Genomic DNA, 27,867 nt, shown 5'->3' with positions numbered 1-27,867 from the left:
CCTCTCTTGCACTGTAATTTCCCCCATCCCCCTCTGTGCCTCTAGGTTCATCTTTCTCTGCACCTTGCCTTATACTGTGTAAATGTCCAGGTGTGTTACAAGGGACGTTCATCTTCCAAAACAAAAGGTGATGGACCGGCAACTTTCTACACCTCAGTAACAAGTCAACAACTACTGGGATAAAAGACATTTCTTCTGGATAGAGGTTACATGTTACAGGCTCTTTGCCTGGGCTTTACGGTGAATGGAGATCTATGCCACGAAGACACACCATTTTCTGGATCCTGCTGCACTTCTGGAAGGGCCTACCAGCTCTGCCCATTTAACATCTCACAGCATTTGCCTAATATAGTTTTTGAAAGGCACGCTTTACAAGGAGTCTTTCACTGCATCAAGTTTTGTGGGTATAAGACATCCGAATGTCCCTCTTTGTGAAAGGGATGGCAGTCATGATGCTGAGAAGTGCAATGGGAGGAGGCTACCTTGAGCCATAGCCTCTCTACCTGCCAGCACATCCCCTTGCCCCAAAAAGCTTACTGCCACAGTATCAGGCACATCAGAAACAGATGAAATAAAATTGTCTGATTCAAAGTGATAATCTGATGTAAGGCAGCTCAGTCTTACAATTCTAAGCTAGTTTTAATATATTACAAAGTAACATGTATGGATACAGGAGTGAGATGGAACATTTGGATTGTGTTAAGTATTGTACTGGGAGGCTTATTTTGATAAGGTGTGTAAATTAAATTGTGCAGATCTTATAGTGGCTTGTTTGTTTTAAGAAGCAGAGGTGTTAACATTTATATCCCAATCAAAATCTTCGCAATTTCATTTTCCCAAGTGCTCCTGAAGTTCTTGTGGCACCTTCATCCTTGCTTCCTGCCTGGAACTGGTGCTGGGAGTCACTTAAGCCACCACAATGTTCTAGCTGGGCTGCATTTCTGCAGTAGTCTAGGTGATTACTCTAACAATATAGTTTAGTAAGTATTTTAAAGCCTCACAGAATGGAAGATACCTTAAAAAATAAGTTTTGTTTGTTTATTTATTGTGATGTCTTGAGAATAGTGGAAAATGAACTAGAATCTTGAAAAAGGCTGCATTCATTTGCCACAATGCCAGTAAAATACTTTATTAGGGGTTAATAATATTCTTCCCTGTTAACATTTCCTCATGTCAATGTAAAACCATCTCGTGCTAGCCTCCAAACTATGTCTTGCAAAACAGAATCACTTTTCCATAAACCACATTACAACATCCAGAATCAGCCTCTAAGGCTTGGGAATGAGAAGAATGCCATCCACCTCAGTTGTTACTGGAGTTGTTTGTTCTGCTGCTGCTTCTCTCTGCCCCTTTTCTCCCTTCCCAAGTCTCTTTCAGAGCCGGGAGCTCTGCTCCCCATGTGTTTGGAGTTTAAACTAGTAACCCCTCAGATGGTCAGGCGTGAGATATTGCTAGCACAGTATTTTATTTTTTTTCATGGATCGGAGGTGATGAGATAAGCCCAAAGCTATTTTGACAGCTGGTGTTTTTGGGGTCAAGCTGCAGTGTTTGTGTTCTCAACACCAGAAATATTTACTCGAATGCAATCTGCGCAGCGGGAAAGGTTTTCCATCAGTGGTGGTGCTGGCGGTGCGGCTCTCGCTCGGTTTTAAGCGTCCCCCTGCCCTCTCGTGGCACAGACGGGAAGCGTCCAAGGAAATGGTGGAGTCACCTTCCCCGGGGGCGTTCAGGGAGAGGTTGAGGTTGGACGTGGTGCTTGGGGACACAGTGCAGTGGGTGACTGGTGGCAGGGCGATGGTTGGACCAGGTGATTTTGGAGGGATTTTCCAACCGTACTGATTCTGTGATTGTATGAAATACACGTGTCTGCAGGGATAGGAACCAACTGACACGCCCGAGGCGAGCAGGCAATGCACGCGGGGCGTTTCTGTAGGGCCCTTCCCCGTGACAGGGGGTGGGCCCCCCCGCGGAAGCCATTTCGGGAGCCGCCCCCACCTCGCGAGAGCTCGGCGCCATCTCGCGCGGCCCGCGGAGCGCGCGGTTTTTGGTCTCGCGAGGCGGGCGGCGCGCGGCGGAGCCGGTGCAGGGCGCGCCATGCCGGCACGGAGCGCGGGCGGCAGCGGCGGTGGGCGCCGGGACCGGGCTGGGGACCGGGCTGGGGACCGGGGCGGGCAGGGACCGGGTGGGACGGGACGGGACGGGACGGGACGGGCCCCGCGGTAACCGTGCCGTCGTTGCAGAGCCGCCGGGAGCCGAGATGGGCGAGCAGGCGGTGATCACGCCGGCCATGCTGGCGGAGGAGGAGCAGCTGGAGGCGGCGGGGCTGGAGAAGGAGCGGCAGATGCTGGAGAAGGTGAGCGGGGAGCGGGGGCAGCCCGCCCGGCCCCGGGGCTGCCGCCTGCCTGCCGTGTGGGTGTGTGTGGAGCAGCCTCCGGGAGGTGAAGCCTCCCTAGCACATATGACACGGTCACGGCTGTGTTTCGTATTTCCCCTGCTCTGGGTGTTGGCGAGTGCTGGTGTTACGAATCTGTTTTGGGGAGACAGCCCGAAAACAGGGTGCTTCGGCACTGCTGGTACAAATCATCACGGTACCAGCGAGCCAGAAATAAAAGGCACTGTACTTCAGGCATAAGGCAATGTAAGTGTGGAAGAACACGCATCCTAAATGCTCTCCTGAGATTTTTTTCCAAGAAGCTAATGCTCTTACTCAAAACACCTGAGAAATCCCCTCCCGTCCCATCTTTCAGAGTATTCTCATTATTCTTTTTGCTTAACCATCTGCCTTTGTACTGAACAGCCCACAGGAGAATGGTAGCTGGAGGTTGAAACGTTACTTTAGGGACATGAAAAATACAGCTTCCAAAGCCTGGAACCAATTTCATCTCCTCTTTCTGTCTTTACTGAAAAAAGATTTTCGTTTACTAAGTACATTTTTAGGCTGCAACATTGTGATTCTGTGGTTAGAAAGTATTACTGTATTTATTACTTCATTCTCCCAGAAGTCTCATAGTCATCTTTCTTGCAGACAATAACTCATGATAGAGCATGACTGAACGTTTCTTCAGGTATTTCTTGACCAGACTTGGAACTGAAAATCTGATGGCAATCCTTTTGGAGATAAGGAGGAAACTCGTGTAGAGTAAACATATCTCATTGCACAGGAAGTATTGAGAAAAGGACAACTTACTTTCTTTCACAACCAGCCACTTAGGTGTCATAGCTGTAATACGATACTGCTTTGTGTTTCCTTTTTATGTTGTTGTGGTGGAGGTGGTTGGGGTTTTTTGCCACTCACTATTCTTTCCATTTCTTAAGGATCGGCAGAGCTTACCTCTAACAAGGGTGTTGTTCCTGTGTGCTTCTACCATGCCTTCGCTCTGTGCTCAGGGGTCTGCCAGACCAGGGGAGATTACCCATGTCACTGAACTCAGACTTAACTGGCATCGTGGGCACAGTTGATCTTGTCAAAGCTCCTGTTTTGTTTCTTTTTTTATGTTTGTCACTTCTGCAATCCCCTTGCCAGGTGACTTGTGCAGTTCAACAAATGAGTCACTTGCTCTTTTTGTGGTTTAAGAGCAAAATACCACAATGCAAATATTTGAGAATGTAGAGTGATGAAAAATGAGTGGCAGTTTTGCCATAGTCAATATAATAGGTATAAAAACAACCTTGTTGAGGCTTGGAGGTTCCTTCAAAGGATGAAGTCCTTCAGATAAAGTAATTAATGGAAAGAAGCTGGGTTCCACACCAACAGGAATTGAGTAATACCAACTCAATGAATGAAGTACTTCAGTTTCACTTATATTGTTTCTTGGCATTGCCATCAAGGGTTGGTTTTCCTGGACTCAGGTACATTCTGCCTGAAGGAAAATACCTGGAATGAGGAGAGCAGTAGCAAACAAAACCTTTATGGAGAATTTGCAAGAAGGCCACATAGCCCCCAAAGAACACTTGGAGATAGATCTTCTGCTCACAAACGAATAGAGAGATTGCTACTTATAAGGATGACATGGCGTACCATTAGTGGAAAAGAAAAGTGTGATTTTGGGGATGAAGAAACCCTGATTTCTTTGCAGTTTCTCCTCTCAGTCGGCTAATACCTATTTTCGCTACCTATTAATCTATTTAGTTCCAGAAAATTCTCTTGCTTTTCTGTCTCGTTGTGCCCTTCCCCCAATGTTCCTTTTGAAGGCAATGGCACAGATAAGCATCTTGTAAAGCTCTGCATCTTGTGTTTCCTGGGTTTCTCTTGGAGATGCTAATTTATACCTTTTCACTTCCTTGACATTTCCATCTAACAGGTAAGTCTCCACCTAACAGGCAATTTATTTTATGTGACTGCTGCAGGGTGAATGCTCTTTTACTTTTTGGAGAAGTCTTGATCAATTACACAGCCTTGACTAATTCAACAGGTATCCTTTTTTAAAAATAGTGGCAATTCAAGCACTTGGATTTTGTAACTAAAACAAAGAGAAGTTGCTGTTTTCACACTGGGAGTTCACTTGGCCACTGTAAATCAGGCACTAATGACTTTGTAGCCACCTGAATATCTTGCTAATGAAAAACTACCTCTGTGCAGATGGTATACAGAAGTGTCCCAGTTAATACTTAGGAAACTGCTGAATTTTGAAATGTGTTTTTTTTTTTTTTTTACCCAGATTTTGCAGGGTATGAATAAAATTAGATTTCCTTTTAACTCTAAGTCTACAAATCAGAGATTAGACTTCTTTAAGCCCTTGAATGCTTTGTGCTGTTGCACTGGAAGCGGGTATATTCTGCAGAGCTGTTTACATGTGCAAGTGAATCCATCTCTCAGTTACACTGATCTTGCAGCAAGTGCTTCATAGAGAAATATGTATGGGTCAGTACATCCATGAATTATAAACGTATAATGACTCAAAGAGTAAAAGCTTACACAGGTGTGAGATGATTGTGATTATCCTCTAAAAGAACCCTTTCTTATGTGTAAGGCATTGAATTTGAATCATCTTTAAATACTTGACCTCTTCTTGTGTTGGCCAGGCTCGCACTTCTTGGGACAGGGAGTCAAGTGAAATGCGGTATAAGAGGCTTCAGCATTTGCTTGAAAAAAGCAACATTTACTCAAAGTTCTTGCTAACCAAAATGGAACAGCAGCAACTGGAGGTAAGTGTATTCTCTGTGGTGGGGATTCTTAAGATGAACTGTCATCTGCTTTTTTGCTTCAGTTCTGCTGAGAAGCTATGGAAGGTACTGCCCTGGATGAGGTGGTGCTTTATGTAATATTCAGAGTTTGTCCTATAAATTTATATACAAATCAGTCTGGAAAGAGCATGAATTTTAATCACAGTATAAAGGTAGTGGTGATGTCTTTACAATTTTTCTGTTGGCCTGAGAGATAAGACAAAATTTAAGGAAGCTGGAAAACCTGTAAGGAGGACAGAAGGATGCAAAGAATTGACATGTAGAAGTTGTGCAGCCTGGTTTTGTTGATTACTGAAGGCTGAGGATGAGGCTTGTCTTCAGGATGATAATGTAGGACAAACATAAATTACAGTGATCTCAGACCATGCTGTTCCCAAACAAGAGCTTCCATGAAATGATTGTGTTCTGCTTTTTAAATCTATGAGTTGCTGAGGTCACATCTGGCTTTGTCTTTACTTTATTAATTGTCCTTGTACGTACAAACTTGTGAGAATTTGAGCCTGAGGGAGAAAGAATCTCAAGAAAAGATTCAGGATAATCACGTGCTCAGAAAAGTGATACTTGACAGGCTGCAGAAACATCCTTTCTAAAATGCTTCTCTAGTGTCTATTGTCAGCTCAAATTCATGATTACTACAATGATAGAATGCCTATTTCAATATTAAGTCTTACTGCTCCATCTGATAGTTATAAAGGTTCCTTATCTTTCTTTTTCCCCAAAGTCCTTTTGCTTTCAGCAAGTAAAAATAATAGATGAAATGAAAATCTTAGATTCTTAAAGATATGAAAGCATTTCTTCCTTAAAGGCATTGTAGGCTACTTATATTACATTCTGTTTGACAATGAACACAAGTGGTAACTCGTAGAAGTTAAAGGGAAGATACATACATGGAAAACTTGCTGTAGTAAATGTGATCTCTACAGGAGTTTGCAATTGGGTATATTTTTGTTGGCATCTTCTTAAATTACTGTATTTGAAAATGTTTAAAGTAGTCACTGACAAGCAATTCAGAGCAGTTGCACTTACATGCCCAAGTTCTGTTTTATGATTTTTAACAATGTCAGCATAGAGGCTTTTACTGAGACTGCCAAAACACTCCAAGTCTGTAGAGTACACAGCAGTCTACATTACCAATGTAATCTGCATCTGTTTTTATTTCTATAATGGATGGTTCTCTTGTGAGTGTCATTTAAATACAAGAAATGTGTCTGTTTGTTTGTTTTTTTAGGAACAGAGAAAGAAAGAGAAGTTAGAAAAAAAGAGAGAGATGATGTTAAAATCTGCAAAGGTGAGATTAACTAGAGGTTTTATGCAACTTCTCTTTGCTATAAGTCTGTCAAATTGCCATGTCAATTTTGATCATCTGGTCAAGGTAGCTAAAGTTAGACTTACCCAGCATTTGACTTGCAGTAAGATCTATTGTACCATATTTTTAACCATAGTAAGACTGTTTAAATCTACTCAAAAATCACATAGCATGACAGTCCTACTAAGGAGACTTTTCTGACTAATTGGGCCCTCAGTATAATAAGGACCTATTATATTAGAGCATGTCCAGCATGTCCCGTAAGGATGATCAGAGGGCTGGAGTACCTCTCTTATGAAGACAGGCTGAGACGATTGCAGTTGTTGTTGAGCCTGGAGAAGAGAGCCCTAAGACATACTGGCATAAGTATGTCTTAGCCTGGAGAAGAAAAGGCTCCAGGGAGATGTGGAGTTATCTTCTAGTACCTAAAGGGGGCCTATAAGACAGCTGGTGAAGGACTCTTTGTCAGGGATTATAGTGATAGGACAAGGAAAAGTGGCTTTAAACTAAAAAGAGTGTGGGTTTAGATTAGATATAAGGGAGAAACTGCTTACTATGAGGGTGGTGAGTCACTGGCACAGGTTCCCCATAGAAGCTGTGGATGCTCCGTCCCTGGAAGTTCTTAAGGCCAGGTTGGATGTGGCATTCAGCAACCTGGTCTAGGGGGAGTCCCCCCTGCCCATGGCAGGGGGGTTGGAATTAGATGATCTTTAAGGTCTCTTCCAACCCAAACCATTCTATGATCCTGTAATTTTCATTCAAGGAAATTTGGATTTGCCTTGTGGGGGTTGCCTTTTAGTTGATTTTGTTTTTATGAATGATTGCTCATCTTATTCAGTAGGCTAAGTGCTGGCATACCAAATAAAGTAAGGTTGAAAAAGATAAACGGTAACTACTTCTGCTATACTTTTTATAAACTACATAATACTAAGTCTTTCAAAAAGATTTCCAAGACAATGCTTGAAGTTGGATTGCATATTTCTCTCATTTGTGCCATGATAGTTAGACATGCATGAGATGATGATCATCTTTCTATATTTATTTTCTAGGGTCAAAGTCCAGCGGATGGCAAAGAGGAGAAATCAGGTAAAGTATTAAATTCTGCCTTTAGTCAGTACTGGTGTTTTCAGTTTCTTTCACATTTGATGTGTTGTATAACTGAAATGTTATCTTATAGCTGCAAAAAAGAAGAGAGGAAGAGAAGACGGAACATACAACATCTCAGAAATTATGTCCAAAGAGGTAGGCTGTATTTGTAAATGGACTTGTTTGGGTTTTTGTCGCTCAAATTTTAACTGGTGAGACTATGACTGTGTGACATCTGTATTTTGGAGCAACACATTCTTATATGTTATTGTCAGAAATTATTGACTGACAGCAAACAGTAGCCTACCTATAAGGTATGACTTCCTCCCAGCAAAATTCTGTATAATAAGCAGTGTTGTCGGACCTGTAGAATCCAAATGCTTTTCTTAAATTTTTAGGGAGGCAAGCTGTGAAGATGTATTAAATTATCTTTTGTGATTGAAATACATTTGCTGATGTGTTGCCTTCTTAAAGTCACATATGTTAGATGATGTATGGAAATTTGCTTCAAGTATGTAAATGCTCTTCAATTGAAAGATTTATTGAAATACAAATTGTAGCCTTTAAAGTTGAAAAGCACATAAGTGTAATTTTTTTTTCTTGCAGGAAATCTTATCAGTGGCAAAAAAAAGTAAAGTGGAAAATCAGGTATGTTGTCAACGTGTTCTTATGGTTTGTGTGTTAAGCCCAAACAGAGGGAGAACATTTTATACTTTATAGAATATCTTTAAACTTTTCTTGTAAATAAATATCTTTTAGCTATGTATTGTAGTTCTGAGTTAGTAGTTTTAAAGCATGGTGCAAGTAAATGCACTTAAACACCTATTCTTATATAACAGGTGAAAACTTCTGAATTTTACTGTAGTTTTCAAAAATGAAGGAAATAACTTACTAAAGAAATGCTTGTGCTAGTATATAAGACCTTACTTAAGATGCAGCCATTTTTAAGCATTTAAATTGTGGAGACAAAAGGTGTGGCCTTTTTTGCTTCTACTGTGGCTTAAGAACTACAAGCACAGTACTATATACTACTTTCTAATATTATCTAGAATCCATTTACAGAAAAGAAATTGCTGCATTAAATGTCAGCCTCTTGGCAAGGTTTTACGTCTGCTTGCTTTCATGGGTAGAATAGCCTAATTGTTCTGGAAGCTATCACTGCTCTTCAGTTCCAAAGGAGTAAAGGATGCCAGTAAGGTATTGAAATTTTGCATGGTTACTTCTGCTTTTGTGGTGATACTAATCCTAAAAATAAATCTTACTCTTTCATTGACAGTTATTCAGTCTTTGTGTCAGGGGCTCACTTGTTTTGCTACATAATAACAGGCTGGCAGAAATTTACCACAAGTTTCAGCACCTGGCATCAGTATGTCTTAGCTGGGTTTTGTTAAAGTATGCCACTTGTCACATGTTCCTTGAATTTTCCTCCATAGGATGAAAGCTCTTCTGATAACCTGTGTCCAGAAGACCTGCAGAAAAATGGAGACTCAAATAGTGTCATTAAGGATAGATTGTGTCAAGCTGTACGACACAGTGCCAAGCAATTCCTTGATCCAGTACGGAAATTTAATGGACAACCAGTGCCTTTTCAACAGCCAAAGATTTTTACTGGAGGTGTCATGAGGTGGTACCAGGTGGAAGGCATGGAGTGGCTAAGGGTAAGGAGCAATTGTTTACAAAATTGAATGTGTTGCTGACTGGAGACAGAAACAAAGGGGAAGAGACACTAGAAATTTTTGGTTATATAACACCAGATTCTTATATAATGAAAAAAGTTGCCAATCCACAAATAGAAAGTTACAAACCCAAATATCCTCCCCACCCTGTAAAGACTTCTATAATCTTCTTGGTTGGTGTTCTCTACCTTTCCTTTCTTCATCTATTTTCACGTTCAACTCAACTGTCCTTTCAGTCTCTTCTTATAAGTGCTTTGTGAAAGCAGTAGGTCTATGTATACTTAACTTGAGGGACAGTCTTACTGTTTTTCCTCTTTCAAGGACTTGAATACCTGGCCCCTTAGGCCTGCAAAGTGAGTCTTTTAAACACCTAACACAAATAAGCTTTCAATTCTCTCTGCATTATGGACTCTTAACTAGTGGTATTAGCATAATGTCTTTTAAATTGTTTTGTCTTTAACATTTGATTTCAAAAGCCAGTGAAACTTACGTATGTGGGCATTTCTTTTATTATATTTTTCCCCTTTTCTTGCTTGCAAGACATTTTAGAATAACTTTTTTTTGTTGTTGTCAGAATCACGCAGAACTAACTTCTGCTGATGATCTATTTCCTTTTTTATCTCTTTCTTGCTCCCACAAGCATGTATATCCTGTTTTAACAGCCTTAAACTCATCTCACAAGTGAGTGCCACTAAACTCACTCATTCTGTTCTGTCTCTGGGAAGTGCCTGAGGAAGGCTGGCCTGTTCTGGGGGAATAAACAGCTTATGATTCTGTTGTTGGACCATCACTCATAGCCTTTAAGAACAGTAGATTGAATAGTCAAAGGGTGCTTCCTTTCTGTTCTGTTGTGAGAAGTTGCTCTGTCACTTGTTGAAATAGGCAGTGTCTGCACAAATCATTTTTGCCAGAACAGCAGGCAACGTTGGTCAGGTATTGCACCTTTTTCCTATGCTGAAGTAGCCATGGCTATAAAAGCTACTTGAAAAGATAAAACTGAAACACAGTAACTTGGTCTTCTGGAGATAGAAGTTATAGGAATAATTTAGAATCAAGACGAGTAAAAGTCAGAGTACTGTGAGGTATATTTGCTGTTGAAGTGCTTTTGATAGAACGATAATTCACATCCTTTCCTTTGATACTGTTTTTTTTTTTTTTTTTTTTTTCTCCTCCTAGTCAGGCAACTAACTTGCTCAAAGCACATTACCCTACATATGACAGTCTGGGGTTTACAAGATGCTGGTGTTTTATTTTCATCATGGAGAAATCTTATTCACCTCCAATATAGAATGTGCCCAGTAGAGAGTTTCCACAGATGTTACATTCCTATGGATGTTTGTTGTTCCTAAGGTGTGATAGTTAATCTATGCTTATGTATTTTTCTTTGTGTGTGCAGATGCTTTGGGAAAATGGTATCAATGGCATTTTAGCTGATGAAATGGGGTTGGGGAAGACAATCCAGTGTATTGCAACAATAGCACTGATGGTGGAGCGAGGAGTCCCTGGTCCCTTCTTAGTATGTGGTCCTTTGTCTACTCTTCCAAATTGGATGTCTGAATTCAAAAGATTTACTCCAGAGGTAAGAGAAACAAAGGTTTTTCTTCCTCGGGTCTAACAGAACTATCTTTTAAAATTCCTACCTCAGTTCTTAGTTTTAATTATTTGCATCAAAACATTCTCTATATAGAACATCAAGTTAACTATAGTTCTTTATGTTGTTAGCACACGGTATGATATGTCTTACTATGTATTTACAGCCTTCTTGTAACTAAGCTAATTATTTCTGTTACCTGTGAGGTTTGCCGTTTTAAGTGAGGTTAATTCAACTGACTTCAAGGTCTTATTTCTTTCAGATTCCAATAATGCTGTATCATGGAGCTCAGCAGGAACGTCGTAAACTGGTTCGAAAAATTCATGGGCGACAAGGATCACTGCAAATCCATCCTGTGGTCATTACTTCCTTTGAAATCGCAATGCGAGACAGAAATGCCCTGCAGGTATCTATGTTCTACTGAAAATCCTGTGACAGGTGGAATGCTGCCTCATCACTAATGGCAGTGCTTTTGAGTATACACTTAAAAAAAAAAAAAAAAAAAAAAAATCCTACATGCTGCTTGTTCAATGAGTGTTATACTGTAGCAGCTATGTTGGCATTCAGTTCTGCTGTGATATGTTTCTTTGGTAGAAATGGCTTTTTTTTTTTTTTTTTTTTGAGAAATTCTTCAAATAGAATGCTGTTTTAAAAAGTGAAGCAAGCAGATAATTACAACACAGTTGTAATTAACATATTACAGCTTTTTCCCATTATCTCTCTGTAGGTAATGGAGGGGAGACACTTGGAGAAAAGTTTTCCTTTTTATATAAGTAACAGAGTTAATATTAGAGTGGTTGCTTCAGTGAGAAGAGCTTCTTGTAGCAGTTTTCACTGTAATCACCAAAACTAAATGCAGTCACTGTGAAGCATATGTGAAGCATAAACTGTTTGGACTCTGCTCTTCCAGTCTGACAAAGTGAGAAACGAGCAAATAGAATCTTTCTAATGGTCAAGATCAGGCAGTCTTACTAGTGTTGCTCATTGGGCACATTTTGATGGAGTGAGCTAAGATTTACTGAAATACCGTTTCTTGTTTGTAGAACTGCTTTTGGAAATACCTGATAGTAGATGAAGGTCACAGGATTAAAAATATGAACTGCCGCCTTATCAGAGAGTTGAAACGATTTAATGCAGACAATAAACTGCTGTTGACTGGTACCCCCCTGCAAAACAACTTGGCAGAACTTTGGTCGTTGCTTAACTTCCTTTTGCCAGATGTGTTTGATGATTTGAAAAGGTGAGTTGCAGTCTGGTTAAAAAAGAATGATTCCCTTTTGTTCTGTTTGGGCATTATTCTTACTCTTTAATAATTAAACTTCTATCAGCCTTTAAAGAGTTCTTTTATGATATGGTTGTAATTTGGTATAATCATCTGGTTACAAAGACTTTGAAATGTGTGTTGTCTTCACACTAGTAGTTTCAGAAAGGAAGGAATTGTCAGCTCGATGGGTAGTGGAAATTCAATTCTGAACTAAGACATGGGCACTGGGGGGAGATGGGAGATGATTGTTTGATCATAAGTGTCTGGAGTTGCTTGAGATTTTGTAAGGTGTTACAGACAGTTGTGTGAGGCTGTCAAACATAGGACCCATGGGAGACTGACGCTTTCATGAAGCAGTATGGGGAGGTCAGGAACATTGCCAAAACCAGTCAAATTTGAATTTAGTCAAAATTTGGAAAAAAAGCTACAGACTACGTTGAATATAATTGATCATAGTGAATATTCCAACTAATACAGGTATTTTTATTGATTGATTTTAAAATCTCAAGCATCTGACAGGTATATTTCAGAAATGTCTCTTGTTCACCATTTGTACGTGATAGATACCAGTGCTTTGTTTCCTTAAATCACAGGATGAGAGGAAAAATAGCATAGTTATATAAGGAAGGAGAATCATAGCTATGAAACAAGCTATTCTTTTTTTTGTTTTGTTTTTATAGTTTTGAATCATGGTTTGACATTACCAGCATTACAGAAACTGCCGAAGACATCATTGCTAAAGAAAGGGAGCAAAACATCTTGCATATGCTACATCAGGTTTTCATTTTTTTGTGTTATTTTTTCATGGTTTATTTCTGACATTGACCATTATTATGAAGTGCACCAAAATCTTGTTTGTGGATCTGACTTCTGATCCTGAGGCTTTTATTGTGGCACTTCTACACTTAGGTATCTCCTTTTTTCCTCCAATATTTAAGGCGTTTATAAGTGCTGAAAGGAACAATGTACTTCTTTGATAAAGACTCTTTTTTGTTCTTGGAACTGAATTGAGTTCAGTTAAACTTAATTGCTGTTGCTTACTTCAGTCTGCCAAAAGATTTAATTTGTATATTGAACTTGTGGAAATATAACTTTGAGAGAATTTATGCAGCTCTGAGGTGTTGAACAGAAAGCCTTTTAACAAACTAGTTTTATAACTTGCTTCTCTTCAAAGGCAAAACAAAGCTAACATTCAAAATGTTTTTTAAGGAGTGGTGGAGGGGAAAGTAAGTGCTTTCAAAACACATTTTCCTATTGTAAGCTGATGGTGTGAGATGCGATTTATGTTTTTTAGATATGATTGTTGATGGCAACTTATATATTGTTTTTAAAGGTTTATGGCTATCCTAGAATAAGTTGAAGAAATATAACAAGCAAAATGAGCTAATTTGTAATAAGATTACTTTCATTTATGAAAATTATTTGAAAGGTCTGCAACCCTTATTAAAGACAATTTTTAAGATGTCCATAGATGTGGGGTTTTGTTTTTCTTTTAACACACATGACCAGTATGTGTGTAAAAGTTTTGGAGCAGGCATCTCTATTTAAAAGTGAAGCATGGAACTCTGCAGATTAAATCCCTTAGTTTAAATTGTAAAAATAATGTTTTATTAGTAAACTTATTTGCGTGTCTTTTTCTTTTAACTAGCCCTGTTGAAAGCTTTGAGTAATTATAACGCAACTGCTCAACATTTCAGATTCTGACGCCTTTCTTATTGAGAAGACTGAAATCCGATGTTGCTCTTGAGGTTCCTCCCAAACGAGAAGTTGTGGTATATGCGCCCCTGGCAAAGAAGCAAGAAACGTTCTATACTGCCATTGTAAATCGCACCATTAGGAAACTGCTTGGAAATAACGAGGTATCTACTGATACGGGTGTTATAAATGTGCTTGCTATTAATGGTTTATAAGCAAAGCCATGCTGACATTGCTTCATTACTAGTGTAACCAAAATGTTGTTTGCTTACATTTTGAGTCTGACCTTTTCAGCGTTTCAGTGACAGTTGATGTGACTGGCCTCTGTGGTCACAGAACTGGTAATATGTGAGTGTTAGTGTGCTTTTGGTTGCTTGTAGCTTAGTGGAAAAAGACAGTTTTAATTGAACTGACAGTTTCTGCTGTGAAATCAGTGTGGTACTAATGCTTCTGCTCAATTTTTAAAAGCTGCTTTCAAGATCTACAATTAAAGACTTTTAGAGTTTGGGCCACTCTTTCTGCTTAACAAAATTTACAGCTGCAGAAACTAAGTATTAGATGGAGCATGTTGCTGAGACCTCTTTTCAGGATTGAGAAGTCTTGAGTCTGCACAGGCCTTTGAATTTGGAGCTATCTGCTGTTGATGACAATGCTGTTTCCCACAGGAAGAAGTAATAGAGTTGAGTCCAACAGGCCGACCAAAACGCCGTAGTCGAAAACTGGTTGATTATTGTGAAGAACATAATGGTTCACCTGATGACTTGGAAAAATTGATCAGCAAAATGCAAGAGGAAGTGGAAAAAGAGAGGTACCTGCTATAAAAGAATATCTTTTTTGTTGTACTGAGTATTGTCCTCTTAAGATTCCTTCAGAGCTTTGCTTATATGATTTTACTGCTAAATTCTTGCACCCTTTGCGAAGTTCAGGTAAAACTTTTGTCTATGTTGTTCAGTTACGTTTGTGTCAGCTGTATCTTTCATTGGCTCAATGATAGGACAAGGGATAACATTGGTGTATTAATTACAGTTAACTCCCAGACTTTTGCAGAGTTCCTCAGGAATACTTGAAGCAAAGTTTGGGCTCAGGACTGGAGTAAAGGGATAACTGATGTACTTGCTAAGTTTTATAAAATAAAAACTTAGATTTAAACTTAGGTTTAAAACTTAGGTTTAAACTGAGAGCTAGAACCCAAATAGCCAGTATGGTTACTGCTGTGTTTGTGACATGTGCAGATCACTTACTGCTTGGTGATTATGATCAGAATGGAGGACCAAGACTGAGGGTGCTGAGTAATCCTGAGTTTGACAAGATCTGTTGGTGGCTCTAAATTGGTTGGAACTCCTTTGGGCAAAAGGAAAGCCAGGATTGGGCTTAAATTACAGGGCTGAACTGTATTTTGTTAGATTTTCAGTCCAGTGTACTCTGAAAGAATGGGTATTAAATGTTTGCTTGTGTTAGTGTTATGACATGCATGGTTCCCTTATGCTGGATATAGCTCTTAGGTTTGGAAAGAGCAAAAGAGCTGTAGTAGAATCCTTCAGTGTGTTATGTGGCTGAACTGGGATAGGCCAAGAGCTGATTTTGGAGTAGTTCATGTACTGTTCAGTGGGAGATATGACAGTTTCAGAGTTCCCTTTTCTGTTCCATTTTTTTGCTTCTGATTACGACTTTACCATCCTTCTGTATTTTAAACCAATAGTGGCAAACTCTAGTGCCTTTAGTGTCAAGTGTGACACTAAAGGAGGTCTTCTCTGGTAATAGCTTTATTAACTGTGAGGGGTTTAAAGGAAGTTTGACACAGCATGTGAATCTTGCTTTCTATTTTATTTATTATTCTGGGGCGGGGGTGTGTATTTTTTTCTGTAACACTTTCTGTACTAATAAGATGGCATGTCTTTCAAGGCCGGTGGTTGAAGTGAGCATGCCCATGGATTCGGAGGTGAACCTTAAACTACAGAATATTATGATGTTACTGAGGAAATGCTGTAATCACCCCTATCTTATTGAATACCCATTGGACCCTGCTACGCAACAATTCAAGGTACGTATATTAAAAGGATTAGAAGAGGAATTATTCTAGGCATTTAGAAGCAATAGATCATGAGCTGACAGCAGTTAGGAATGACCTTTACAATGTATTTACATATGCCTCCCTACTGAATTCCAGCATGTGACTGAATCATTATTTGAAGCAGCAGTTGCAAAGAGCAGTTCAAGCCTCTGTGTCTTTAGCCTCTGTAGTAAGCAGTACTGTGGTGTTCTCTGTTATGAAGGCACTCATCTTCTGGAAGCAAGTTATTGAACTAAAACAATAGCTGGCTTCTGCTTATTCAAGCTGTTTTAGGGTCTGCCTTAAGCTGTCCTCAAAAAGGCTTATTTTCCAAACTAAAAATGCTCATGTTTGTGAACTGTTCATGATGTAGACTATAAACACTGCAAAAGGTATGATGGCAGTTTTTAAGAGTGAGGTGCTAAGGGCAGACAAGTACAACAGGATCGTCTACTTAGGTTTACAGCATCAGATCTATGCCTTGAAAGGGAGAAAGTCCAATGGAAGTACATCATAAAGACCAGTTGACAGTTTAATCTAGACAAGGCAGTTGGTAATATAGGAAAGTGGAAAGTATTTTGAGTTTAAAGGAAAGCTCAATCAACTTGAAGTTGCTTTGTTTGTATACTTCTAAATGAAGTTTGTAGCCTCTTGTAGGCATGTTTCCTGCTTGGTGTGTGGTTAACAGATTTGGCTGCACTGTGGAGAAAACTGTTAAAGTTTATCAATGCAAGGTCAGTGCATAAAAGAAGGTAACACCATACTAGCATGTAGAAAACAGATTGTTTCACACTTGCAGGAGCTAGTACCTGTAGCTTGTTCAGCTAGTGCTTCCTTGTCTCCAGCAGGTGGAAGCCTTGTGCATGAATTACCACTGATATAAGCTGGGAAATAAACTACTTTTCCATGTGAAGAGAGAAACCTTCATGACTTTTATTCCTTCCAGAAATGGGATGAAAGTTAATTCATCTAAAAAAAAAATATTTGGGCATATAAAACAGTGGGGTTTGATTTAATTTCATCATGATTTAACTGATTCGGCTTACTTTGCAATTTGTCAATTTCAATATTATGGCTTTTAGTTAAAAGGATTTTACAAGTTTATTTCAGTAAGCATTTGTTGATGCTTCTGAATGATGAAAGCCCTTGGCATCCTTCCTTCTAATGTACAACTGCTCCTCCCCTTTTTCCCCCTCTTCTAAGGTTGATGAAGATTTAGTAAAGAATTCAGGCAAGTTCCTTCTCTTGGACCGGATGCTTCCAGAATTGAAAAAGAGGGGACATAAGGTAAACCCAATTTTTCTTTTTGGCACAGTTGTCTCTTGATGACCGAAAATGGTACTAAGGAATCTTCCTGGTTTTTTTTTTTTTTTAGGTCTTGTTGTTCTCACAAATGACTATAATGCTTGACATCTTGATGGATTACTGCTATTTGAGAGACTTCAAATTTAGTCGATTGGATGGGTCTATGTCTTACTCAGACAGAGAAGAAAATGTAAGTACATGCTCATGTCCTTTGAGCCTGTTACCAAATTGTGCCTGTTAACGTGACATTGGGATGAGACTTTGCACAGCATTTAGTCTTCAACAGGCAACAGACATCTATGTTGAAAACTGATATTTTTGCTGCTGCTTTAAAAACTGCAGTTGAGAAACACTGAAGTAGTGAAATACGTTACCAAACAACATCCTGGTATGCCTAGAATGATGAATGCTTGTGTTGGGTTTGTTTGAGCTGGAGTCACCTTTTCCCTGCAGCAGTCCACACGGTTCTGTGCTCTGCACTCATAGCTGGAACAACACTGGTGTCACTCCAGTGCTGTGCCTATTGCTGCATGGTGCTGGCACAGCATCAGGACTTCTTCCAAGCCCCCAAGAGCCAGCAGGCTGGGGGTGGGCGAGTGATGGGGAAGGGACATCACCAGGGCAGCTGACCTAAACCAACCAAAGGGATATTCCATAACACCTGATGTCACACTCAGCAATAAAAAGGGAGGCTCTCATGGGGGAGGGGGCTGTTCCTCCTGAACAACCACTACACGTTTTGAGGCCCTGCTTCCCAGGATGTGGCCAAACATCACTCGTTAATGGGAAGTAGAGAAAAATTGTTTTTCCCTCTCTCTGTGCTTCCGTGCAGACTTACTGTTTCTTTTGTTTCTTTTTCTCCCCATTCCCTTTCCCTTTAATTAAACCTTTCTCATCTCAAACCTCGAGTTCTCTGTGCTGTATTTTCTCCCCCTTCCTCTTTGAGGAGAGGGGGAGTGAGAGAGCAGTTGTGGTGGAGCTTGGCTGCCTACCTGAGTAAAACCACCACAATGCTCACGTATTCTCGTTGCCCAGATGCAAAGTATGAAATTTATGCAGATTGCAACAGGTGCTAATCCCAGTGTTACCCCTGGCCCTATTGTTTCCTAGTGTCCAGGGTGTTATACCAGTGTCTGTGGGAGTGTGCTGCCTAACACCAAATAGGTGTTAGAGTAGATAAGAATAGATTTCCAGGAAGTGGTGTTGTGTACCTAGGTGCACGCTTGTAACTTCAGCCTGAAAGTAAACATGGATTCATTACAGTGTAATCCTTTGTTCTTGCATGCTTATAATGAAAAGATCACAGAATGCCGTACTGTTGAGGCACGTATTTGTCATGAAGGGCAGCCATGTAGGGTGGTTTTGGAAAAGCTTTGAGGATTTGCAGGGATATGAAAAAGCAATACATACAGAGTGTGGAAGAAGAACACAGAATGTATATAGGCGATGTGCCGCAATTGCAATATGATCTTGCAAGTATGTACCAGTATTTATGCAGATAAGGAAAAACAGTGACTTGCTGATCATCTAGCTCAGACTGCTTTTGTTTGCACTGTTTTTTCTCTGTCACAATGTGGCTGAGGAAAGCCACACCCCTCAACATTTAAGTTGCTATTGTTAAAAATGATTCTGAAAGACAGAAGGCTAACTAGCAATGTGACTTATATGAAGCAGATAAAATTTTGTGCTGCTGGTTTCTAAGCATTTTTAGGAGTTGATTACGCAGTTGTTATGTGGTTGTAAATTGTCAGCAAATAAAATGTGAATGGCTTTTGGAGGGTATGAATTCCATACTGTTCCATACTGTTTTGTGATCTGACATGCACACTTTTACTCTGTATTTCTGCTTTTCACCTCCTCACAAGTTTTCATCCTATGATGTGGTTGAAACTTCTGAAACAAAGCATGCTGTGCCTTACTTTTGGAAGTTTGATTGTTGTAGGGGAGTTAAAAGAACTAAAAAAAATCAATGTAGAAGTGTACAGCTGTAAAAATCTGAAGAAATCAGGTGTTTACATGCTTGAGCAAGGAGAACCTTATTCTCTTCCAGTGAAAACTCCCAGCAGGGTATGCATAGCTCAGTCGAGAAAGAACAGCCTCTCAGGGTAACAAGAGGTGAATTGGAACATTACTTCATTTAGTAATATGTATCCAGCAAGCCGTGCTTTGGAGGAAGAGTCACTTGGAGATCAGCTTCTGTATTCTACAAAGTAATTTGGAAGCTAGAGGGAATCTTGGTGTAAAATGAAACCTGAGTGCAAATAGACCCAATGCAGGCCCAAGAGGTACAAGGGAAATTCAAAGTAGCGCATGCATCTGAGCACATATCTGATAGAGAAAATGTAACCAGAACGTGCCTGCTAATATTTCTGTCTTTGGAAGTCAAGATGTCGTGTTTCATTCATGGGTTAAGAATTGCATATGGTACTTCCTCTTATGAGAAGACATGCAGTTACATCCATCTTTTGTCCCCTGTGACTTTTATTATTTTTTCCCTTCATTGAAGTATCCTTATTAAGCATGATATTTTTTGTCTGTTAGGTTTTTTAGTATACAGTTAAAATGCCTTGGCATTAGGTACCCACTGTTTCAGCTGCATAAACAGCAACGAGTGGCTCAAGAAAGCCATGGGAACAATGGATAAGTGCAGCAAGTTTTAAAGGTGCTGGTCCAATTTGCTTCTTTTCCTCTCTGTTCCTGGCTTCAGTGCCTACCACGGAGTGGCATAGGTGCAGAACAAGAGAACAGATTTAACTGCTCGTAGACCTGGTAGGAGCTCTAATGATGCTTGGAAGGATCTTGCTATGAAAGTAGGTTAGATGCTGAGTAGGAGTTGAGAAAGTTGTTCTTAGTTTTGAAATAAGAAAAGGAGATATACAAGGAGGCTGGAAGTTACAGTCAAGATGGCATCAGAATTTTAGATTGCTCTGGATGGTAGATTTTGTTACTGTAGTTATCTGCACTCTGTGTTGGACAGCTCATTGACTAACATTGATTAAAATTGGCAGATAAGAAAATACAGTTTTACTTCTTGCTCTTGCCCCGTCCCAGATGCACATAATGTCTCTTAAAACTTTAGTTTGCCTCTGGCAGCATATGTTATATTCTACCTGTTTACATTTTAAATTACAGACGTGGATTTTTTTAAAAATAAAATGTTGGATATGTTTTGTTTGATCAATCTGCTGTTTTGTAATAGTCTTATTCTCTTCCAGATGCATCGATTTAATAATGACCCTGAAGTCTTCCTGTTCTTAGTGAGTACAAGAGCTGGAGGCTTGGGCATTAACCTAACTGCGGCAGATACAGTTATCATATACGATAGTGACTGGGTATGTTGACAGACTCTACCTAATGATGTCATAAAATGCTTTCTTTACTGATGCTTTCAATAATTGTTTAGTAAGCCATTATGGTGTGGGGCTCTTTGTCATTATGTAACACATCATTAAATAACAATATAAGCCACGTATGCTACCATGTTATATGTTAAATATACAACCTGATTTGAAAATAGCTTCTCAAACAGTGTTAGAGCTCGTTTGCAAAACCAGCATGTTTGTCCCCTGGGTTATACCAAAAGTAGGAGCATTTTTTGGTTTCTGTTACTATTTTATTTGCATTTCTTTTTTTCTAAGTTATTATTTGTAATTTGAATATAACAACAACATTGGCTGAATTTTTGATACAAAAAAAGTTCATCTGTTGAAAACTGCAGCGCATAATGGAGAAACAGTCAAGCTAGCTGGGTTGCTCTGGCTGTGCAGCTATACCAGCAGAGCTTGGCACGGGCACGTTTTAAGAGCGAAGAGATGTATGGTTTTATTATACAATAGCTGCCCTGATGTTTGCTTCAGCTGTGACTCAGCTCACTTACTGAAAATGCTGCCTGTGGTAACATTTAAAAAGAGAAAAGTTAACAGTGCAGCTAACTTGGTTTTCTTATCTCCTCAGAACCCCCAGTCGGACTTGCAGGCCCAAGACAGGTGTCATAGAATTGGCCAGACAAAACCAGTGGTTGTCTATCGACTTGTGACAGCAAACACAATCGATCAGAAGATTGTGGAGAGAGCTGCTGCCAAGAGGAAGTTGGAGAAGCTGATTATCCACAAAAGTTAGTATCCTCTTATGCCTTCCTTTAAGCATGTGTTGCTTCTTTAAATCTTGGAGACCTCTACTCTGTTTTGAGACTCTTCAGTATTTTTTCTCAAACACGAATAGCTTCATCCTTCCAACAATGGCTATATAAAACTGCTCCTCAAAATGTGTTCTTAGATGTATTACAGATAACTTCTACAGCAAATTAAAGGAAAACACTTGTATTATTTCAGGGGTTACCATGTTATTAATACTACTTTACTGGTAGGTAATTTAGAAAAAAAAAGTGATGGGATGTTGAGCCTGCCTGGAATAAATAAAAGTAAAAACAGGCAATGAGGGAGTACAGCTTTGGGGCTTGTTAGCAGCTTGTCAGCAAGATGATACTTTGTTCAACCCAAGTGTTTTAGAATTCTAGGATGGAAAATGTCAAGGCTGGGAGTAAGTGACAAGTCTGAGTTGACTGTCTTTTTTCTTATAACCAAATTAAATGAACCAGAATATAAATGGAAAAGCAGACAAAAATTGCCATATTGCTTGCAGTTTAGCTTATAACAATTCTTCATCTGAAGCAGTAGGCTTACCTAATGATATTTAAAGCTGTGTTTAATGATATGAAGTTTATCAATAGGTTTTTTAGCTGCACTGGCAAACTTGCTTGAATAGGGAGCATTCATTAAAATTGGTAAAATAAGCAGGGACTATATGGAGCTGGTTTCTGGGAGTTCCTAGTGAATGTGGCTGAGACTGCAAGTCTTAGACCTGTAAAATCACTAGAAAATTTCAGAATCCTTTCTGCATCTGTCTTTCTAAACTTAAGAATAGTCTGTTATAACCAAAGTAGAATAAGCCCTCTTCTGGGGCAATTAACCAGTGCTGAATGGCACCATAGTCCATTTTTTTTTTGTCTGTGTTTGCAGAACAATGGTGATTCTTGTGTTCTAGATCATCTAGCTGGTCATACTAAAGTGTCTTTAAAAAAATGTTTGGGGTAAAGCTTCTCTTTTGGGGTAAATTTGTTTTGTTTAAGTGTTGTAGGAATCCTGCTCTGCTTCTGTAGCATACTCTGCATTATATATGGATGCTAGCTTGCTATAGCATTTTCCAAACAGTAAGCTCAGTTGGGGAGGGAAAAAAAATCTTGCAACCTCTGACAATACATGTAATTAGCTGTGTATTAAACTTGTAGGATTTAAAAACGTCTTGTAGTGTATAAAGGGGGGAAAAAAAATACCACAATGTTTTGGAAAGGCAGAAGGGGGGCAGAAAGGCCACACCTGCAACTGTCTACTGCACAGTGTTTGTCATGCCTAAGCTGTGGATTGCTGTGGATTGTTTGGATGATGTTGGCTAATGGTTCAGTACTTCCTTTGTCCTAGCCTTTTTGTAACTGCTGTCTTCGTGTGACTGTTAGGACTGCCATCTGACTTTTCTCCAGAGGAGCTAATGCCATCAGCCCACAAAGCAGATGGACTCAAACATTTAGATGACTGCCATATGCTAAAGTAGCAGTGGGAACTAGGACTAGGCAGTGTACAGGAAGGAAACTGAGCAGCAAGGGTTGTGTCTTTGGTTTTGCAGCAAGTTGAATGTTTATCTGGCTAGCTTTTGGTGAAGCCTGTCAGTAGGAATGTTCTCTGCAGGAGCCTTTAGGGCTCATTCAGTAATTGTAAAGGTGATGTAATGTATCCTGCAATTCTGAATACTTAGAAGTTATCAGAAATGGAGGAATGAATGAGGAAGTAGTATCATAAAGTCTGCATGTCTGTCAGACCTTTCTATGGTGTCAACCTATGTAGGGTGTGTACAGTACAAGTACCAGACCTGAAGGATTGAAATATATTGCAAAGCTGTGTTTTTGTTGAGCTCAGCACTATGTTGTGCCTTCTGTCTTCTTTCTGTTTTCTTATAGAAAGATGCCTAGGTAACTGTGTGAGAACCAGCAAGATTTTAGTTAACTTAGTAGATGTTAGACTAAGATGAAGTGATGCACATAAACATTTATGTTATGTGCATTTCCTGTAGCTTTTTCTATGTCACTATTACAGCCCAAGATCTGTACAGCCGTATAGTTTATGAAACTCTGAAAACTTATCCAAATGAGTAAAGGGAGAAATTCCATCACTACCAATGTGGGATGTGACCTGGGTCCTGTGTGTCACAGCAGGAGAGAAATTGTATAGCCCTAACCTCTCTGGAACTTTCATTTGATTTGCACTTTGCTGAGAAACAGCTAGTCCTTGGAGGAAGATGGGGAGAGGTGTGGGAAGGTATTCTGAGACCGAGACACAGGAAACAACAGCAGTAAGGCTGATAAAAGGGTATGAGGAAGACTTGCTGTGAAATGGGTACATGTGTTAATAAAAACTGGGGAAGCTTGGCACAGGACAGTAGGCCTTGCAGTGCACAGATCAAGCTTAGCTTCATCCATGCTTAGATTTAGCAAGGTAATAAATAATCTTGTATAACTTTTTGAATGTTGGTGCTGACATTGTGATAACTGCTAGCATAGTTTCTTCAAGAAACCAACCTATCAGATGTATTTTGTCATTTCTGTAACATTATTAAATTGAAGGAGTTCCTACAGTGGAACAACATTATCCTTCTTATATTTCCTGTCTTGTGGTTAATGCTGCTTACTTTGTTCCAACCAGCTTACATTACAAAGCGAACAAACTTCAGCACCTACCATCTAACTTTATTTGCAATCTTTTTACTGTAAGTAGAACTAATGGCTTTCCTGCTCTGTGTGTGTGTGTGCATGGTGAATTGGTGTTTCAATCAGTTTTCTGCATACTACAGCTAGAAGGTGAAAGGCCTGCATGTAAACTTCTCGTGCACCTCTGTTTTTTTGACCAGTTAGCCTAAATTGTGTTTAGTTCAGGGCTGAAACAATGAAACATAGCATTAGCCTCGATATGCAAAAGTAGATTTGTTCCATCTGTGCCTAGAATTGTTGTAACAGTTTATGGAATTTGTTTCTGTCTCCACTTAAAATTTCTACTTTCTACAGATCAGTTTAAAGGTGGCAAATCTGGCCTAGCACAGTCAAAGAGCTGTCTGGACCCTCAGGAATTACTAGAATTACTGAAATCCAGAGACTATGAAAGGTATGTAAAAATTTTACTTTTTTTGTTGACCATTAAGTCTGTAACTTGCAGCTTGCAAGCAGCTGTCAATAGTTCTCATGTTTTACAAAGTGGGTCTTCAGAGTGAAAAGAATGTCCTAGGGATTCTGCTATGTGGAAAACTGACTTCTGTGCTTCATTAACTCTTACGCACTTTTATCTGTATTGAGAGAGTGTTTCTTCTTCAACAGAGAGGTTAAAGGATCTAAAGAAAAAGTAATCAGTGATAAAGACCTTGAGTTACTCTTGGATAGAAGTGATCTTATCGGTAAGTCAGAATTCTCATCCATCTCTTATGTTAGACAATAAATAATATTTTTAAGATTCTTTATATGTAGAAAATAGTCAGTTTCACTTCCCCACAACTGTTGTACATGTGAAGAAAGACACTTTGGCCCCAAGGCTGATGTTTCCAATAGGATCTGCTGAAGAGGATGACTTTGACAAAAGTATTCCAGAAAACCTCGTTCATGGATAGCGTGCCCCAAGCATACATGCTGTAAAGGAAAAGCAGATGTTTTGCAAAGAAATTTTCCCTGCAAGTTGCTGTAATTGGTCAAAGTATAAGTCATTCTCAGGGAAAAAAAAAAGCTTATTTCAGCGAACCTATTTGAAAACCTATTTTGATACTTTGATAATTCAAAATATAGCCTAGTAAAACTTAAAGGAGAGAAAACTAAACTTTGAGGGTTACCATGCCTTGTCTGTGGATCAAATATTTTTTTTGGGGAAAAAAAAATAAATTCAGTTGTCTGTTTTTGTAAATAGACCAGGCAAAGATATTATAAAAAACCTTAATTCTACTGAGAAATTGTTTAGAGGAACTTTTAGTTTCTCTGAACATTAGATATAAGATGGTGAATGAAATAAAGGAGAGATGAGACTCAAAACATAGATACAGAAGAAAAAACAGTCATTATAGAATTAATAAATAATTTGTAGCTAGTCTTAAATACATATGGTATGTGAATTTTGAGTAAAATAACTTGCCTGAGGAGAAGAGAACAGTTACTACACTTGAAAATTTCTCCTGGTTTATCTAAAGAATATTTCAATGTACTGTTGATATAGAAATGGTTCGTGATGTGCTGACACAACATAATCCATTTGTATCTTTACAAGTTCCAGCTATGAAATAATCAGATTTGTCCTTTCAGGTTGGAAAAGGTGTCACTTTTTTGTGGTGTTATTAGCAGGCATCATATTTTATAATGGTTGCTTCTTTTTTTCTTATCCACTGTAAGCAGAATTTGATACACAACTGTAAAATATTTTCAAGCACAAACTTTTAGTTGCTGAATGGTTATGAAGGAGCAAAATGATCTATCAACTTGATTTCCAAATCCAGATGAAATAAGAGTATATATGACTTTTCACTTTGCATTGCTGTACTTGAAAAGAAAGGTTGCAGACAATTCACCTATTAGTTGTTTTTTTTTTTTTTTTTTTTTTTAATTCTAGATCAAATGAAAACTCCTGAAGCAATTAAGAAGGAAAAAGTGGGTGTCTTCAAGGTCTTGGAGGAATCATCGGATTCCAATGCAGAATGTGTCTTTTAATGTGCAAATAGCCTGTTGTCTTACATGACAAACATGACTGACATCAGCTCTCAGAGATGTCATTATACATACTGATCCTTTATGCTGACTCTTCATGGCCTTTGTCAAATCCCTCAGTTCTTTCAGTGAATTTTAACATGTTCTAAAGTGTAATGCTTGTTATAGTTTCATGTTCGTAGCTTTGTTAGCCTCTGATAAAGGATTAAGAGAATAAGCGTGTTTCACATTTTCAGCTAGCTTTTGTGATCAGTGATAAAAACTGGCAAACTTGTGTAAAATCTTCCTGTGGAAGTCCTAAAACACTTTTTTTTTTTTTTTTTTTTTTAATACGGTGTTATGATTTTATTTGGAAGGGAAAGAGCATATGCCTTTGTTACAGCTTCTGTTTTGTTTTTTTTTTTTTTTAACTTCTGCAAATTATTTTGATAAATAAATAAATGTCTGGTTTGTCCGAAGCATTGTAGGTTTTTTGACATGGATACCACCTAGGCTTTGCTTATTTAAAAATCTTATTATTCACTTTTTCTCTATTCGTGTAACCCTTTAGCCCATTTCACACATCAAAATAACACCCAACTACAATAAACCTCTAAAATGAGGGAGCTAAGAGTACCCAAACAAAACTGTAAGGTTTCCTGCTGCAGACAGCAATTGTCTATTGACTGGCCTCTAAAGTATGTAGAGGGAGCTCTGGGTACTGGAAAGAGGAGAATGTGTGGGTATGTGGAAGACCAAGGACTAACTCTGGGCAAGGGTCAGTCTGAGACTATACTGGGGCAGAAAAGACAGGAATTCAAATTCCAAATCAGCGGGAAGCCTGGTCTTATTCCAGGAGTGACAGAAGGGGAAGTAGATAATAAAGCAGGTGAAGTATATAACTAATTGCATATCTATCCTCTAACAGACAGCTGCAGGCAATATTTTTCAACATGGGCATCAGCTTTTAAACTGTATTATGCTTTGTGAAATGTCTTTTAGGCTTAATGGGAAATGGCAGTTATGGCATTGCAGCTGGAGCTGTCACAATTGCAGTTACACTAGTTATACTAAGGCATGGGTAACGTTTCAGAATAAACTACTTAATTCATCAAACTATTGGAAACTACTTTCTTGTTGCTTTATGATCATTTGTAGATGAGACATATAAACACCAGGTGAGTGCCACCTCACAAGTAGGGAATTCATGTTCTCCATTGGGAGTAATATGTTAGCTGATGTGGAGTTACTTTATACTCATACAAAATACATGGTGCCTTACAGAAGTAAAGATAAACAAATAACTGTTAATGGGTATGCTGGCTTTGACTTTTGCCTGTTGAAAGCCGTGTCTTGTGTGCAGTTATTGAAGACTGAAGTTTTCAAGTTTTTGTTCAGTTACTTATTATCCTGACTAACACAAAGTCCAACCTGTGTTGTCTCTGTGTGTTCCTTATATTTGCTGAGCTGCCATCCTAGTCTCTTATGCCTTGTTTTATGCTAGTAAAGACCTACCACAGGAACTGAGAGTAAATGATAGGCATACAATAGAATCTAAATGGAATCATTGCAACAGTTTTTATTAAAACTGACATACCTGCTTCCACACAAGCTTACCCAATTTTAGAAGACTAATTTACTATGTTCAGCCAGCACAGCTATGTGACTGTCACGGCAGGACTGTATGATAGGAAATAAAAATGAACAACTATTTCTAACCCATACACTAGCACAGCTAGGATTTAGTCATAACTGCTTCCTACCTGAGGATGCATAAGCTAGTATTAATACTAAGGGTAGCATTAGTGAAATGTGTTTGCTGTTCAGTGATGTGTTATTTAGAGACTTGCTTTGCAGAGGTGTGACTGCTTTATTTAGCCCACTTCCAGAAGGTAAAAGCAATGCCAAGTTTTGCACTTCCTGCCATAGAAGAGCCCGATTCTCATTTA

At 39.1% G+C, this 27,867-nt stretch overlaps 1 protein-coding gene across 3 annotated transcripts; it reads left to right on the top strand.

The window, feature by feature from the left end:
* Positions 1-1,782: 1,782 nt before the first annotated feature.
* Positions 1,783-27,223, top strand: HELLS (helicase, lymphoid specific). 3 transcript variants are annotated; one of them, XM_032191434.1, is made up of 22 exons: positions 1,783-1,807; positions 2,241-2,353; positions 5,023-5,145; positions 6,413-6,472; positions 7,540-7,576; positions 7,668-7,732; positions 8,183-8,224; positions 9,010-9,234; positions 10,649-10,831; positions 11,106-11,249; positions 11,887-12,083; positions 12,788-12,884; positions 13,805-13,966; positions 14,468-14,610; positions 15,705-15,843; positions 17,056-17,139; positions 17,228-17,347; positions 20,373-20,489; positions 21,112-21,271; positions 24,269-24,365; positions 24,575-24,651; positions 25,845-27,223. In XM_032191434.1, the coding sequence occupies exons 1-22, from the start codon at positions 1,795-1,797 to the stop codon at positions 25,940-25,942; spliced, it is 2,496 nt and encodes an 831-aa protein (XP_032047325.1). In that variant the 5' UTR covers positions 1,783-1,794; the 3' UTR covers positions 25,943-27,223. The 3 variants fall into 3 exon arrangements, with proteins under 3 accessions (XP_032047325.1, XP_032047324.1, XP_032047326.1); XM_032191433.1 differs by lacking the exon at positions 1,783-1,807 and adding an exon at positions 2,084-2,125; XM_032191435.1 differs by lacking the exons at positions 1,783-1,807; positions 24,269-24,365; positions 24,575-24,651; positions 25,845-27,223 and adding exons at positions 2,084-2,125; positions 23,910-24,240.
* Positions 27,224-27,867: the final 644 nt, after the last annotated feature.

The sequence above is a fragment of the Aythya fuligula genome, chromosome 7 (genome assembly GCF_009819795.1).
Source record: "Aythya fuligula isolate bAytFul2 chromosome 7, bAytFul2.pri, whole genome shotgun sequence".
Lineage (NCBI taxonomy): Eukaryota > Metazoa > Chordata > Aves > Anseriformes > Anatidae > Aythya > Aythya fuligula.
Note: the sequence above shows the minus strand (reverse complement) of the source record. Positions and strands in the feature narration are given on the sequence as shown.